At 34.7% G+C, this 13,115-nt stretch overlaps 1 protein-coding gene across 1 annotated transcript in view; it reads left to right on the forward strand.

Moving 5' to 3' along the window:
• The window catches only part of ADAM18 (ADAM metallopeptidase domain 18), a 168,758-nt gene that overhangs the window by 74,901 nt on the left and 80,742 nt on the right, over nucleotides 1–13,115 (forward strand). Inside the window, exons 11-12 of the mRNA XM_007935064.1 lie at nucleotides 199–335; nucleotides 2,601–2,784. Coding sequence (XP_007933255.1) covers nucleotides 199–335; nucleotides 2,601–2,784 — 321 coding nt within the window. The remainder of the gene's footprint in view (nucleotides 1–198; nucleotides 336–2,600; nucleotides 2,785–13,115) is intronic.

Here is a 13,115-nt window from a genome sequence, read left to right on the forward strand (position 1 = left end):
TACGTAAGTAGGAATGCCCAACCTTCCTTCCGAGGAGTGGCTGGTGGGTTTGAACCGCCAGCCTTCTGGTTAGCAGTCAAGTGCCTTAAGCACTATGCTACCAGAGCTCCTTTCAAGTTGTTAGTTGTTGTTATTATTTTCAGTGTTTGGATATAATTTTTAGCTAATGATTTTCCTCTTTCATATTCTTTGTTTTAGTATCCGGATGCAATTAGTTTGGAGGGATTTTCAGTTATTATAGCTCAACTTCTTGGCCTTAATATAGGATTAACATATGATGACCTTAATAATTGTTCTTGTCCAAGGGCAACATGCATAATGAATCAAGAAGCACTGTAAGACTTTTTTCCTTAATTGATTTACATGTACTTTTAAGAAGTTATTTCCAAAATTTGATAATTCTTTACATCATTTTACATTCTAGTCCACATCAAAAATTGCTAATTAAATTTGTAGACATAGACCTGTTTGTAATATTACATTATTATCATTTTAATGTCCATGGGATCAGTTGTGATGACCATTTTTTTCATTTCTGATATTGATAATTTATGTCTTCTCTTTTTCTTTTTTCTTGGTTACACTGCCTAGAACATTAATCTTATTTTATTTTATTTTTTCCTTCAAAGAACCAACTTTTGCTTCTATTAGTTTTCTGTATTGATTTTCTATTTTCAAGTTCATTAATTTCTGATGTATAATTTTTAATTATTTCTTTTCTTTTGCTTACTTTGGGCTTAATTAGCTCTTCTGCTTGAATTTCCTAGGGTAGAAGCTTAGATTATTGATTTTTATATATTTCTTCTTTTATAATACATGCAATCAATGCTATAAAGGCACCTCTATGGACTGCTTTTGTTTCATCCCACACTCATTTTCATTTAGTTCAAAATATTTTAAAAAACCTTGCTTGATACTTCTCCTTTGGTTCATGTTATATGTTAGTTATAATTGTAATGTTCAATATCTAAATATTTTAAATGTTTATAGCTATAATTCTGTTACTTATTTCTAGTTTAATTCTATTGCGGCCTAAAGGTATACTTTGTATTATTTCTATTCTTTTAAACTTAAGGTGTGTTTCATGGCTCAGACCTGTCTATTTTTAAAAATTAGTTTTGCATGAACAGATACCAGTGTTCAAAATTTGCAGCTCTCTTCATGAGTGTGGACTGCAAAAGCAAAATAAACTTTTATGACTACTAAAACAAAATAGTTTAAAATAACAGAGAAAATTTGCTCAAGTAATGTTATTCCTTGTGATATTCTATCAACATTACTTTTTTTGTGCCATTAAAATTGGCTATGTCAGTAAAAGCTAATACATTCTCTTTGTTTAGACTCTTTCAACACTGAAACCTTACCAGTTATATACTTCTTTTTAATGGAGGTTCAGGAAACTACAGAGAATTTTTATCACCTCAGACATAGCTGTTCTGGTGTAAATATTTCAGAAATAATTTTCTAGAGTGTCACTGTCTAATAGAAATAAAATGTGATCTACATATATAATTTAAAATTTTCTTGTATAACCTTGACAAATTAAAAGAAATATCAAATTAAATACAATGATATATGTTAAAAGTTTATTTTATTTAACTCAATATATTCCTACATTGTCATTTTAATACATAATCAGTTTAAAAATTATTAATTGGATGTGTTACATACTTTTTATTTCATAGAGATTGGATATAGGCTGTGGGAGAAAGAAAATAATCTTGGATCATATCAATATTATCAACTCAAGCAACTAGAAGGATGTAGTTGTCAGCAACTGAAAACAGTAAAAAGAAAAGGTTTTGATGAGAAGAGTAGTAATTCGATATTGTACATGTTATATTTGAATATCTATTAAACAAGTCTATTAGACATTCTGGGAGCTCTGGCTTAGTGCCTAAAGCACTTGACTGTTAACCAGAAGACTGGTGGTTCAAATCCCCCAGCCACTCCTTGGAAGGAAGGTTGGGCAATCTACTTCCATAGTGATACCACCTCAGCAACCCAAGGAAGAGTCTCTATGAGTTGGGTCTGACTCGACGGTGCATAACAACAACAACATTAGACATTCCATTGTAAATATATTTGTAAACACAAAAATAACAACCTTCAAGGAACTTATATTTTAGTACAAAATTTAGGTCATCTAAAATAATATTTCAAAATAAAAATTAATAAAAATTTGTTTTTAAATGATGCTAAAATCCTATGTAGAAAAATAATTACAAAAAGCAGAAAGAGAATGTGGGATAGTGTTGTCAAGAAAGATCTCTCTAGAAGGTATCATTTGAGCAGAAACCTGACTGAAATAAGAGAAGGGAAATTTTGGATATTAGCTATATAAGAAAAGGGCACACCAGTTAGAGATAACAAGGAACAGTTTGTATGAGTGCATGATTTTCATTAACTTCTGATGTATATTTTGAAATTCTTTCTTTTTTTTTCCTACTTAGTTTATATATATGTATATAAAGCAGGAGAGAGAGACAGAGAGAGAGTCTCTATGACTTGGAATTGACTCGATAGTGACTAGTATTGTAGTATTGTTTAGAGTTGATTTTATTAGACATATTTACCTGAGGAATATTATTTTATTTTAGCCGTTCCAGTGGTGTAAAAGTTTTTAGCAACTGTAACATGCGTGACTATACATATTTTATTTCAAAATTTGAGCTTAATTGTCTTCAGAATCTTTTACATTTTCAACCATTATATAAAAATCAACCAGTATGTGGTAATGGAATTTTGGAACCTAATGAAGAGTGTGACTGTGGCAGTGAAGAGGTGAGTAATAAAATTGAAACTTGAGTAAAATTTTTATGTATCTAATAAATGGTTGTCGTAGAATATATAGGATGATACATGCAGCTATATTTTCCACATATAATTGAGATGTAAGAATGAAGATATGACGTCTCTTGAATTTAGAAGATAATTAAGTCCTGGAGACTTGGTTTGTCCCAACTACGCCAGGAGACAGCTTTTGAATATATGGATTAAATGAATTATTTTTAATTCACAACTCAGTTCCTAACTCATTTGATCTTATTCTCTTTTCTCTATAAATTCCTCCTAAACTAGATTTTATATCTCCCATTTTGTGTGGTAGGCAATAATGTCAAAATGTTATAATTAATTTCTCTTAATCATTCTGAAACATTGGCTAACATTTGTTTTATGTGCTTGCTTCTAAATATAGATATGCAAGATATTATTGCTATGCTAAGGAGCCCTGGTGGCACAGTGGTTAAAGCACTTGGCTGATAATCAAAAGGTTGGAGGTTTAAACCCACCATCTGTTCCATGGAGAAAGACATGGCAATTGGCTTCCATAAAAATCACAGTCTTGAAAACCCTTTGGAGAAGTTATACTCTGCCATAAAGGGTCACTATGAACTTCAGTAGCTCAGTGGTTAAAGCATTCAGCTGCTAACCAAAATAGGTGATCAAACCCACCAGCAGCTCTGCTGGAGAAAGGTGAGAAAATCTGTTTCTATAAAAATTTACAGCCTTGGAAACTCATAAGGGGTAGTTTCACTAGTCCTATAAGATCACTATGAGTCAGAATCTACTTGATGGCAGTGAATTTGGTTTAGCTTATAGGGTTACTATTAGTAGGCATTGATTCAACAGCACTGGGTTTAGGTTTTGTTTTATTTTGTTTTTTATATAATCACATGAACTACGTATCCAATACACACTATTTCTAAAGAGGTAGGACCATATAATTTAACATAAATGTAAGTTTTTTTTTATGGTATTTAGCAATATTTCTCTAACCAAAGAAAACCAAACCCACTGCCACTGAGTTGATTCTGACTCATAGCAGTCCCCATTGGATTTCCAAGGCTGTATATATCTTTATGGAAAAAGATTGTCTCATCTTCCTCTTGTGGAGCTGCTTGTGGGTTTGAACCACCAACTTTTAGGTTAGCAGCAAAATGCCTTACCCACTAAAGCTAACAGAGCTCCTTAATATTTCCCTATGTAAATAAAATAGTTTCTTTTTTATTACTCCCTACCGGTTACATAAATTTCTTATTCTCCTATCAAGACAGCTGATAACAACATATTAATATATTATTTAATCCTTTAAAGTTCTTTGTATCATTATCCATTCCTTAAAGTAAAGCTTACTTGGTATGACTTTTCTAGCCATAGTCTTTGTAATTCCCACTGGATTACTGTATGGAACCATGCAAATAAATTGTGTAGAAATCTGATGTTGAGATTGGTTAGTTTTGTCACTCTGCAAGGCTTAACATGAGCCTTCCTAGAGGCAGAAAGGGGGGATCTTACTACCATTAAGAGAGAAGAGCTGGAGGTGAAGTAGAGTGCATCTTTGGATCCAGATCTATCTATAGATAGATAACATCCTGGACCTCCTTGACAGATATGCCCGGGCAAAGAGATATACATGGCAGAGAGAGATGTCAGTGGAATCAAGAGACAGAAGACAGAGTGGCAGATTACCTGGCTCACAGAGGGAGAAAACTGAGGGCCCTTGGGCAGGAGGCTTGTTGGCAGAGTGACATGCACCTGGGTGTACCCATCAACAGAGCTAAAAGAGCTTTGTAATACTTGCTGAAGCAGTGCAGAGGCCTGGTTGAGAGGCCAAGGTCCAGAGAGACGTGGCTGACGGGATAGCAGTGGGGAGACTATCCTGATTGAAGGAATATATCCTAAGCACGTTCCTGAAACTGAATTGTAACCTGTTACTTCCCTAATAAACCCCATAATCATGAGCATTGTCTAAAACCTGTGTGGCCATTGAAATGAATTATCAAACCTAGCCAAGAAATAGTGACTGCTGTGGGAGGGACAGTTGGTGTCAGAATTGTTAAAATGGCTGGAAGGTGGTGAGTGGCATGTCTGGCCTCATAGGAATAAGCCTCATGTGACTCTGTTTCCCCCTTGTGAGGTTGGAGGAGGTCAGAATATGCTGTCCCTATGCCCATTTTTGTATATGCATATAGTTGTTCTTATCTCAGGCCATCTCAGTTTTCTGCAAAGCAATACTAACTCATTCTGCATACTCCTACTCCCAAATATAGTGTTTATTTTAGAAATCTGCAAATTATGGCCATTGGGCCAAATCCAGCTGAGTTAGATTTTTATAAATGAAAGTTTTTGTTTGTTTGTTTGTTTTTTTGTTTTAAAATGCATCTATGCCATTTGGGAGCTCTGGTAGCATAGTGGCTAAGACACTTGCCTGCTAACCAGACGGCTGGCGGTTCAAACCCACCAGCCACTCCTCGGAAGGAAGGTTGGGCAATCCTACTTCTGTAGTGATACTGCCTCAGAAACCCAAGGAGGGGTCGCTATGAGTCAGGTTTGACTCGACGGCACATAACAACAACAACAACATGCCATTTGTTTGAATATTGTCCAAGACCGCTTTTGGGCTATAACAGCAGAGATGAGCAGCTGCAAAAGAAACTATATGACACATAAGACAGAAAATCAACTCACTAGGCCACCTGTACTAACTTGGTTCTCTGTCTTAATTTCTACCTTCCCATGGCAGTGATTATGGGGAAGATAGAATAGAACTCCAATGAAGTCCACACTCTTGACTTCCAGGAACCTGTGAATGTAATGCTATATGTCAAAAGGTACTTTTCAGAAGTTACTCAGACTATGGATCATAAAACAGTGATGTAATCTTAGATTATTGAGAAAGTCCTAATGTAATCCCATGAGCCTACTGAAGCTGCCTTTGTGGAGGGAGCAAGTAAACAGGAAGCATGAGGAAGACTTCGTGTAGAGTCTAGGGAAAAAAAAAAAAAAAGTGCCCCTGGCTGACTGCCAGCACAGAAACTGAAAGTCCCAGTCCTTCAATCACAATGAATCATAAACAGATATTTTTCCAGAATCTCCAATAAGAAGCTCAGCCTTGCCAACCCCATTAGTGGCTGAGTATAACCATTGCATAGAGTTGTGTTGGCTGTAATCTTTACAGAAGCCTTTCTTCTACAGCATCACTCTTTGGATTTGAACCATCAACCTTTAGGTTAGTAGTTGAGTGAAAACTGCTTATGCCACCCAAGGGCATAAGTCTGGATAAGGGAGAGTTCATTAATAGGAAGTTACTTTCTGATGAATCAGCACTTAACACTTCAGCAAGAAACCTTGGGGCAGTCCTAATATAATGCTGGGTGGATCCTTGGAGACTGGAAACAATCTGCCATTTTATAATAGAAAATAAAAGTAGAAAATTCAGCAACTGATTGGTTGAATGACCCAGAGCACAATCCCTTCACAAAATCAATAAGAAATTGCACTACAGAGGAGGTCTTAGCATTTTGTTGTGAAGCTCAGTGGTAGCTTTCTTCTGTTATCAAGCATTGATGGCTGGAGGTGTCATTAAAAAGCTGGGATCCTGAAAGTCACTATACATCTTGGATTCCAGAATAGAAGAAGCCAAATGGCAGCACTTAACCGTAACAGTCAAGATGGATGTAATTACCATAATGGGAAGTGGGTTGTAGATGGCAACTGTGGGCCTTGAATTACATAAATAATGAATGATGATATTACTTGACATATGTAAATAAAAATTAAAGAAGCAAGCAGAGAACTGGAATCAGCTGCTACAAATAGATAATCAGTCCCTTGCCATGGTGACACAGTGATTAAAGCACTCAGCTGTTAACTGAAAGTTGACAGTTTGAAACCACCAGCCACTCTGCAGGAGAAAGATGTGGCAGTAGGCTTCTGTAAAAGTTTACATTTTTAGAAATTCTATGGGGCAATTCTATTCTGTCCCACAGTGTTGCTATGATTCAGAACTGACTGGAATGGTTGTTTTTTTTCTGCCAAATACCCATATAAAAGTCAGCTCTCCCAGCCAAAGTTCACTGTTTTAGTAAAAGATTGGCAATGATGTAGTGCAGCTATTTCCTCAATTCCTCCCTCAAAGTGCCCTGTAATCATTTACTAGAGTAACTGTACACTGTGGAATGAGGAATTGTATTATTACAAGAGGTTGGTATATAGAATCTGTGTTCACAGTGTTCATATAGAAGAACCCAAAATATTATGGTTAAAATGATGGTATAGAGAGTTCAGGTGATAACTGGAGACTTGGAAAAACTTCATCTCTCAGGGGTCTAATGGATCTGTGGTCACAAAAACTTCTCCAGTATCTGAGTGAAAAATATGTTTGGGTATATTTATAAGTTGTCAGATTCACACATTTGTCTCCTGAATTGTGTAATATGAACTGTGGGGTAGAAGGATAAGAGATGCCACATAGAAACATTTGAAGTTTCCTGATCATTAAGAAGTAATATTATGTCCCTGGGTGATACAGTTTACTTTCCCCTACTGACTTAAAGGTTGATTGATTGAATCCTGCAGAAGAAAAACCTGGTGATCTACTTCTGTAAAAGTTATAGCCAGGAAAATCTATGGTGTAGTGCTACACTATAACATAAGGAGTTGTTATGAGTCAGAATTGATTTGAAAGCAATGGGTTTTTTGTTTGTTTATTTTGGTTTTAATATATGCTGATACAAAGAATTAAATAAGAAAATAGAAAGTAATTTGAATTGTATATAAGTGAGGTGAAACAAAAATACAGATCAAAGTCTATGCTGACGGTGCTGAAAACAGAGAAAACAAAGCTCTAACATGGTTTGAATGATAGTATATGGATGCCAAATATTAACTAGGATCCTAGCAAATATTCATCTCCAGTGGGTCCAAAGGATCTGTGGACCCAATCTAAAATGAAAATGGAACACAACATATAAAAATCTGTATAATGCCAATAAAATCTAAAATGTTTATATTAAAATAGAAAAAAGGTCTAAAATTAATGCATAGCACATATTCTTATTTTTTTCGATGGGCATGTGATGAATTTATCAAAACAACGATCAGTTGATAAACCCCAAGAAATATAAAAATACTTAAATCATACGAAATTTACCCTCTTATTCATGGAATTGGTAACTCTGGTGGCATAGTCCCTAAGGCATCTGACTGCTAACCAGAAGGCTGGCGGTTCAAACCCACCAGCCACTCACTGGAAGGAAGTTTGGGCAATCTACTCCGTAGTGATACTGCCTCGGAAACCCAAGGAGGGGTAGCTATGAGTCAGCCCTGACTTGACAGCAGTGGGTTTGTTTTGTTTTTTTTTGGTATTCATGGAATTAATTTATAAATCAAAGAAAGATATTTATAAAAATTTAAAATATTTGAAAACAAAATATCAAAGTAGAGTTGGAGAAGAAATCAAATAGAATTTTTTAAATATTTTGATTTAAGTGATTACAAAAAATGCAGTACATCAAATACTGTTGGATACAGCTACAAGAGTGCTTAGAGAGATATTGAAACTCTAAAAGAATACAGTAGAAGAAACAGAAGCCTGGTAGTTTATTATATAATTGAAATAACATCATCAGATTTTTGTCTCAGTGCTACTATGCTGCTGTGTGCTCACTGCCATTGAGTGGGATCCGATTCATAGTGACCCCTCCTTGGGTTTCCAAGGTGATATCACTATGGAAGGAGATTGCCCAATCTTCTTTCCAGGGAGTGGCTGGTGGGTTTGAACCCTTCTGGTTAGTAGTCAAATGCATTAGGCACTATGCCACCAGAGTTCCTAATAACCTCTAAAAGTGATATGAGATATAATTGATTTATAATCTTCGATAGTATGAAGATTATTATCAGAACCAAAAAGTAAAGTCAAAAAAGATAGAAGGAAAGTCACAAAAAGAACAAACAAAGATGAAATAGAAAGAAGACAATTTGAAGAAATGATTCATGAAGCCAAATGCTAGTTTATTGAGAAAAAAAAAATAAAATACATTAATGCCTATTAACACTAGTCATAAAAAAACCACAAAAAAATTATGACAATAACAGTAATGAAAGATAAGGCTGTACTAAGTGATCTCACAGATATTTAAAAATGGTAAGATGATATTACAAATAACATTGTACCAGCAACTCTAAGATCTTAGAAGAAATGGACAAGTTAACTGGGGAAAAAATTAAAAAAAAGTTTACAAAAACTAACACAAGTACACATAGAAAAATATCTATAGTTTTTTAAGAAAATAATACCTGTTGTTGTTGTTGTGTGCCATCGAGTCGGACCTGATTCATAGCGACCCCTCCTTGGGTTTCCGAGGCAGTATCACTACGGAAGTAGATTGCCCCATCTTCCTTCCGAGGAGTGGCTGGTGGGTTTGAACCGTCAGCCTTCTGGTTAGCAGTCAAGTGCCTTAGCCACTATGCTACCAGAGCTCCCAAAGTAGATTGCCCAACCTTCCTTCCGAGGAGTGGCTTGTGAGCTTGAACCGTCAGCCTTCTGGTTAGCAGTCAAATGCCTTAGGCAACTGCGCCACCAGGGCAACAACAACAAATAATACCTATAATTTAAAAATCTTTTATCAAGCAAAAGTTGATGAAAGATAGGCATACAGATGCATTAAAAATAAAAAATATACTGATTTTATATAAGTTCTTCTAGAATGTAGAAAAGAGGTAAAATACACCATTTCATTTTTAGAGAACAAAGTAGCATCAATACAAAAATATGATATGATGTTTTAAGGACAGACCTATATATATTCCTAACTCTTATGAACACAAAACGCTCAATAACATATTAACAATTTTAATATAGCTGTAAAAATATCACATATATGTGGAAAATATTGGACAATGCAGACATCAAAAGAAGATGGAAGGAATACACAAAGTCACTCAACCAAAAAGAATTGGAGAGCTTTGAAACATTTCTAGAGGGACCATATGATCAAAAACCAATGGTACTGAAAAAGTCAAAGCTGCACTGACAACATTGGCAAAAAATGAGACTCCAGCAATTGATGGGAATACTCAATGAGATGTTTCAACAAACAGATACAGCACTGGAAGTGATCACCCATATATGCCAAGAAATTTGGAAGACAGCTATGTGGGTAACTGATTGATAGAGATCCATATTTGTGCCCATTCCAAAGACAAGTGATCCAAGAAAATGCAGAAATTATAAAATCATATCATTAATATCATGCACAAGTAAAATTTTGCCAAAAATTATTCCAAAATGGTTGCAGCTGTATATTGAGAGGGAACAGCCAAAAGTTCAAGCTGAACTCAATATGACATTGAATGAGGGATATCATTTCTGATATCAGATGGGTCTTAGCTGAAAGTAAAGAATACTAGAGAGATGTTTATTTGTGTTGTATTGACTATACAAAGGCATTTGAGTGTGTGGATCATAACAAATTATGGATAACATTGAAATGAATGAGAATTCCAGGACACTTAATTGTATTCATGAGGAATCTGTGCATAGATGCAGAGGCAGTCATTCAAACAGAACAAAGTGATACTGCACGGTTTAAAATCAGGAAAGGTTTGCATCAGGGTTATCCATTCACTGTATTTATTAAATCTGTATAGTGATGAAATAATCTGAGAAAAGCTGGACTATATGAAGAAGAACATGGGATCAGGATTGAAGGAAGACTCATTAACAACTGTGATATGCCGATGACACAACTTTGATTGGTGAAACTGAAGCCCCTTCTGATGAAGATGAAAGACTCCAGCCTTGTGTATGGATTCTGACTCATAGCACAGGACAGAATGGAACTGTCCTATAGGGTTTCCAAGGCTGTGAATCTCTATGAAAACATATTGACTCATCTGTCCCCTACATAGCAGCTGGTGCATTCACTTCCTTGCTTAATCAGCTCCTTTTATATCTCTAAAGAGATTGACTCAAAACACACCATGCACTGATACTGTCTCATTAATAAATTAGAGAAAACTTATTCCCCAATGGAACTGTAATCACAGGTATGGGATTAGAGTTTACAATACATCTCATTGGGTAACATAATTACATCCATAACAACCTCTAAATGGAAAACTGTGAAGCATTATTGATGACATTAAAGAAGTACTTAATAAATGCAAAAGTATGTCATATTTTAAGACTGGAAGACTTAATGTTACTGGGATGTCTTTTCTCCAAAAATTCATCATCCCCAAAATACAATACCAATCCATGTCCTAGCAATATTTTTTTTATGTGTGTGTGTAAATAAACAAGCAGATTTTAAAATTAAAATCAAAATATGAAAAGTTAAGACTAGCCAAGACAATTTGAAAAGAAAAAAAAAAATAGTGCACTTAAATTGTCAGACATAAAGATTCATTGTCCAATTACAGTGATTAAGAGAATATAGTATTTATGCATGGACAGATACATAGCCCAATGAAACAGAATAGAATCTAGAAACAGACCCTTAAAATAATGATGACAAAAAGTCATAGTAACACAATGGGGAATGATTGTCTTTGCAATAAATGATACTGTGACAATTTTATACACACACACAGAGTCTTCACTTACTCCTTTTTATCATACACAGAACCTAATTCTAGATGTACTGTTAATAGATGTGTGAAATGTAAACTAATAAAACATCTAGAGGAAAACATAGGAGAATATATAATCTGGAATTTTTCTATGTAGGAGATAATATGTGTAACCATCAAAGAAAAAAATGGATAAATTGGACTTTGTTAAAATAAAAATATTTGTTGATCAAAATACCTATAACAGAATGAAAAAACAGATCACCTAATGGGAGGAGATATTTGCTCTGCATAAAACACAAAGAAATACTATAAGTTGATAAAGTAAGTTTTAGGTATTTAGGTATTGACCTAAAACTTGAACAGACACTTCCAAAGTGGATATCCTAATGGCCGTAAACTTACAAATAGATGGTCAATACCAGAAAGTATAGATTGAAACCCTATCTCAAATCACTAAACAAGGACTAAAATAAGAATAACTAAAGAAAAAATGAGTAACTAAAGAAAAAAAAAAGAAAGGGGGAGAAAAAAAAATGTTGGTGAAGATTTTGAACAAATGTCAATATTACATATCACTGGTGGGTAACTTCCAATCTTAACTTTTTTTAATTTTGGTTATGGAGGAGAGTGCTTTCTACATTCTCTAGCAGACATTTTCAAAGAATTGATTTTATCAAATTGAGAACAAGATAATAAATCTACAGCACATGCCACATTTTAAATTATACATTAAAAATAGATTTCAAAATTAAAATTAAAAGACCTTAATATAGTAAGCATTAGGAAAAGTTGAGACAATTATATTCCCATCATTTTTCAAGTTAAAGAACAGATTAAATCACCACATGGAAAATAGCCAAGGAACTCTTAATCTTCCAAATAACATTTCTTAATGTGCTACCACTCATCTGTCAGTTTGTCTTACTGTGATGGCTTGCCTAGTGCTATGAGGTTGGAGGCTATGCCACTGGTATTTCAAATACCAGAAGGGACACCCATGTTGGACAGATGTCAGCAAGAGTTTCCAGTTGAAGACAGACTAAGAAGGATGGGGCCATCTACTTCTGAAAAAACTACTCCATAAAGACCCTTTGAATATCAGTGAAAGACTGTCTGATATATTACTGGAAAACTAGGAATGCCTGTGAAATATTATCTAATATAGGAAGATGAGCCCCTCAGGTTGAGAGGCATTCAAAATACAACCAGGGAAGACCTGCCTCCCCAAACTAGAGTCAACCTTAAGGATGTGGATGGAGTAAGATTTTGGAACTTTCATCTGCTTATGGGGCATGACTCAAAATGGGAATAAACAGCTGCAAAAATCCATTAATAATTGGAATGTGGAATGTATGAGTATGAATCTAGGAAAAGTGAAAATAATAAAAAATGAAATGGAACACATAAAGATTGATATCTTAGGTCTTAATGAGGTGAAATGGATTGGTCTTGGCCATTTTGAATCAAACAATCTTATGATGTACTATGCCAAGGATGGCAAATTGAAGAGGAATGAAGTTGCATTCATCATCAAAAAGAACGTTTCAAGATCTATTCTGAAGTACTGTGCTATCACTGATAGGATAATACCCATATACCTACAAAGAAGACCAGTTAATACTACTATTACTCAAATTTACACACAATCCACTAAAGCGAAAGATAAAGAAATTGAAGATTTTGCCAATTTCTCCAGTTTGAAATCGACCAAACAAGCATGCAATTATGATGATGATGATGATGATGATGATGAT

This window comes from Orycteropus afer, unplaced genomic scaffold (genome assembly GCF_000298275.1).
Source record: "Orycteropus afer afer isolate SDZICR_OR568_19922 unplaced genomic scaffold, OryAfe1.0 scaffold00024, whole genome shotgun sequence".
Classification (NCBI taxonomy): domain Eukaryota; kingdom Metazoa; phylum Chordata; class Mammalia; order Tubulidentata; family Orycteropodidae; genus Orycteropus; species Orycteropus afer.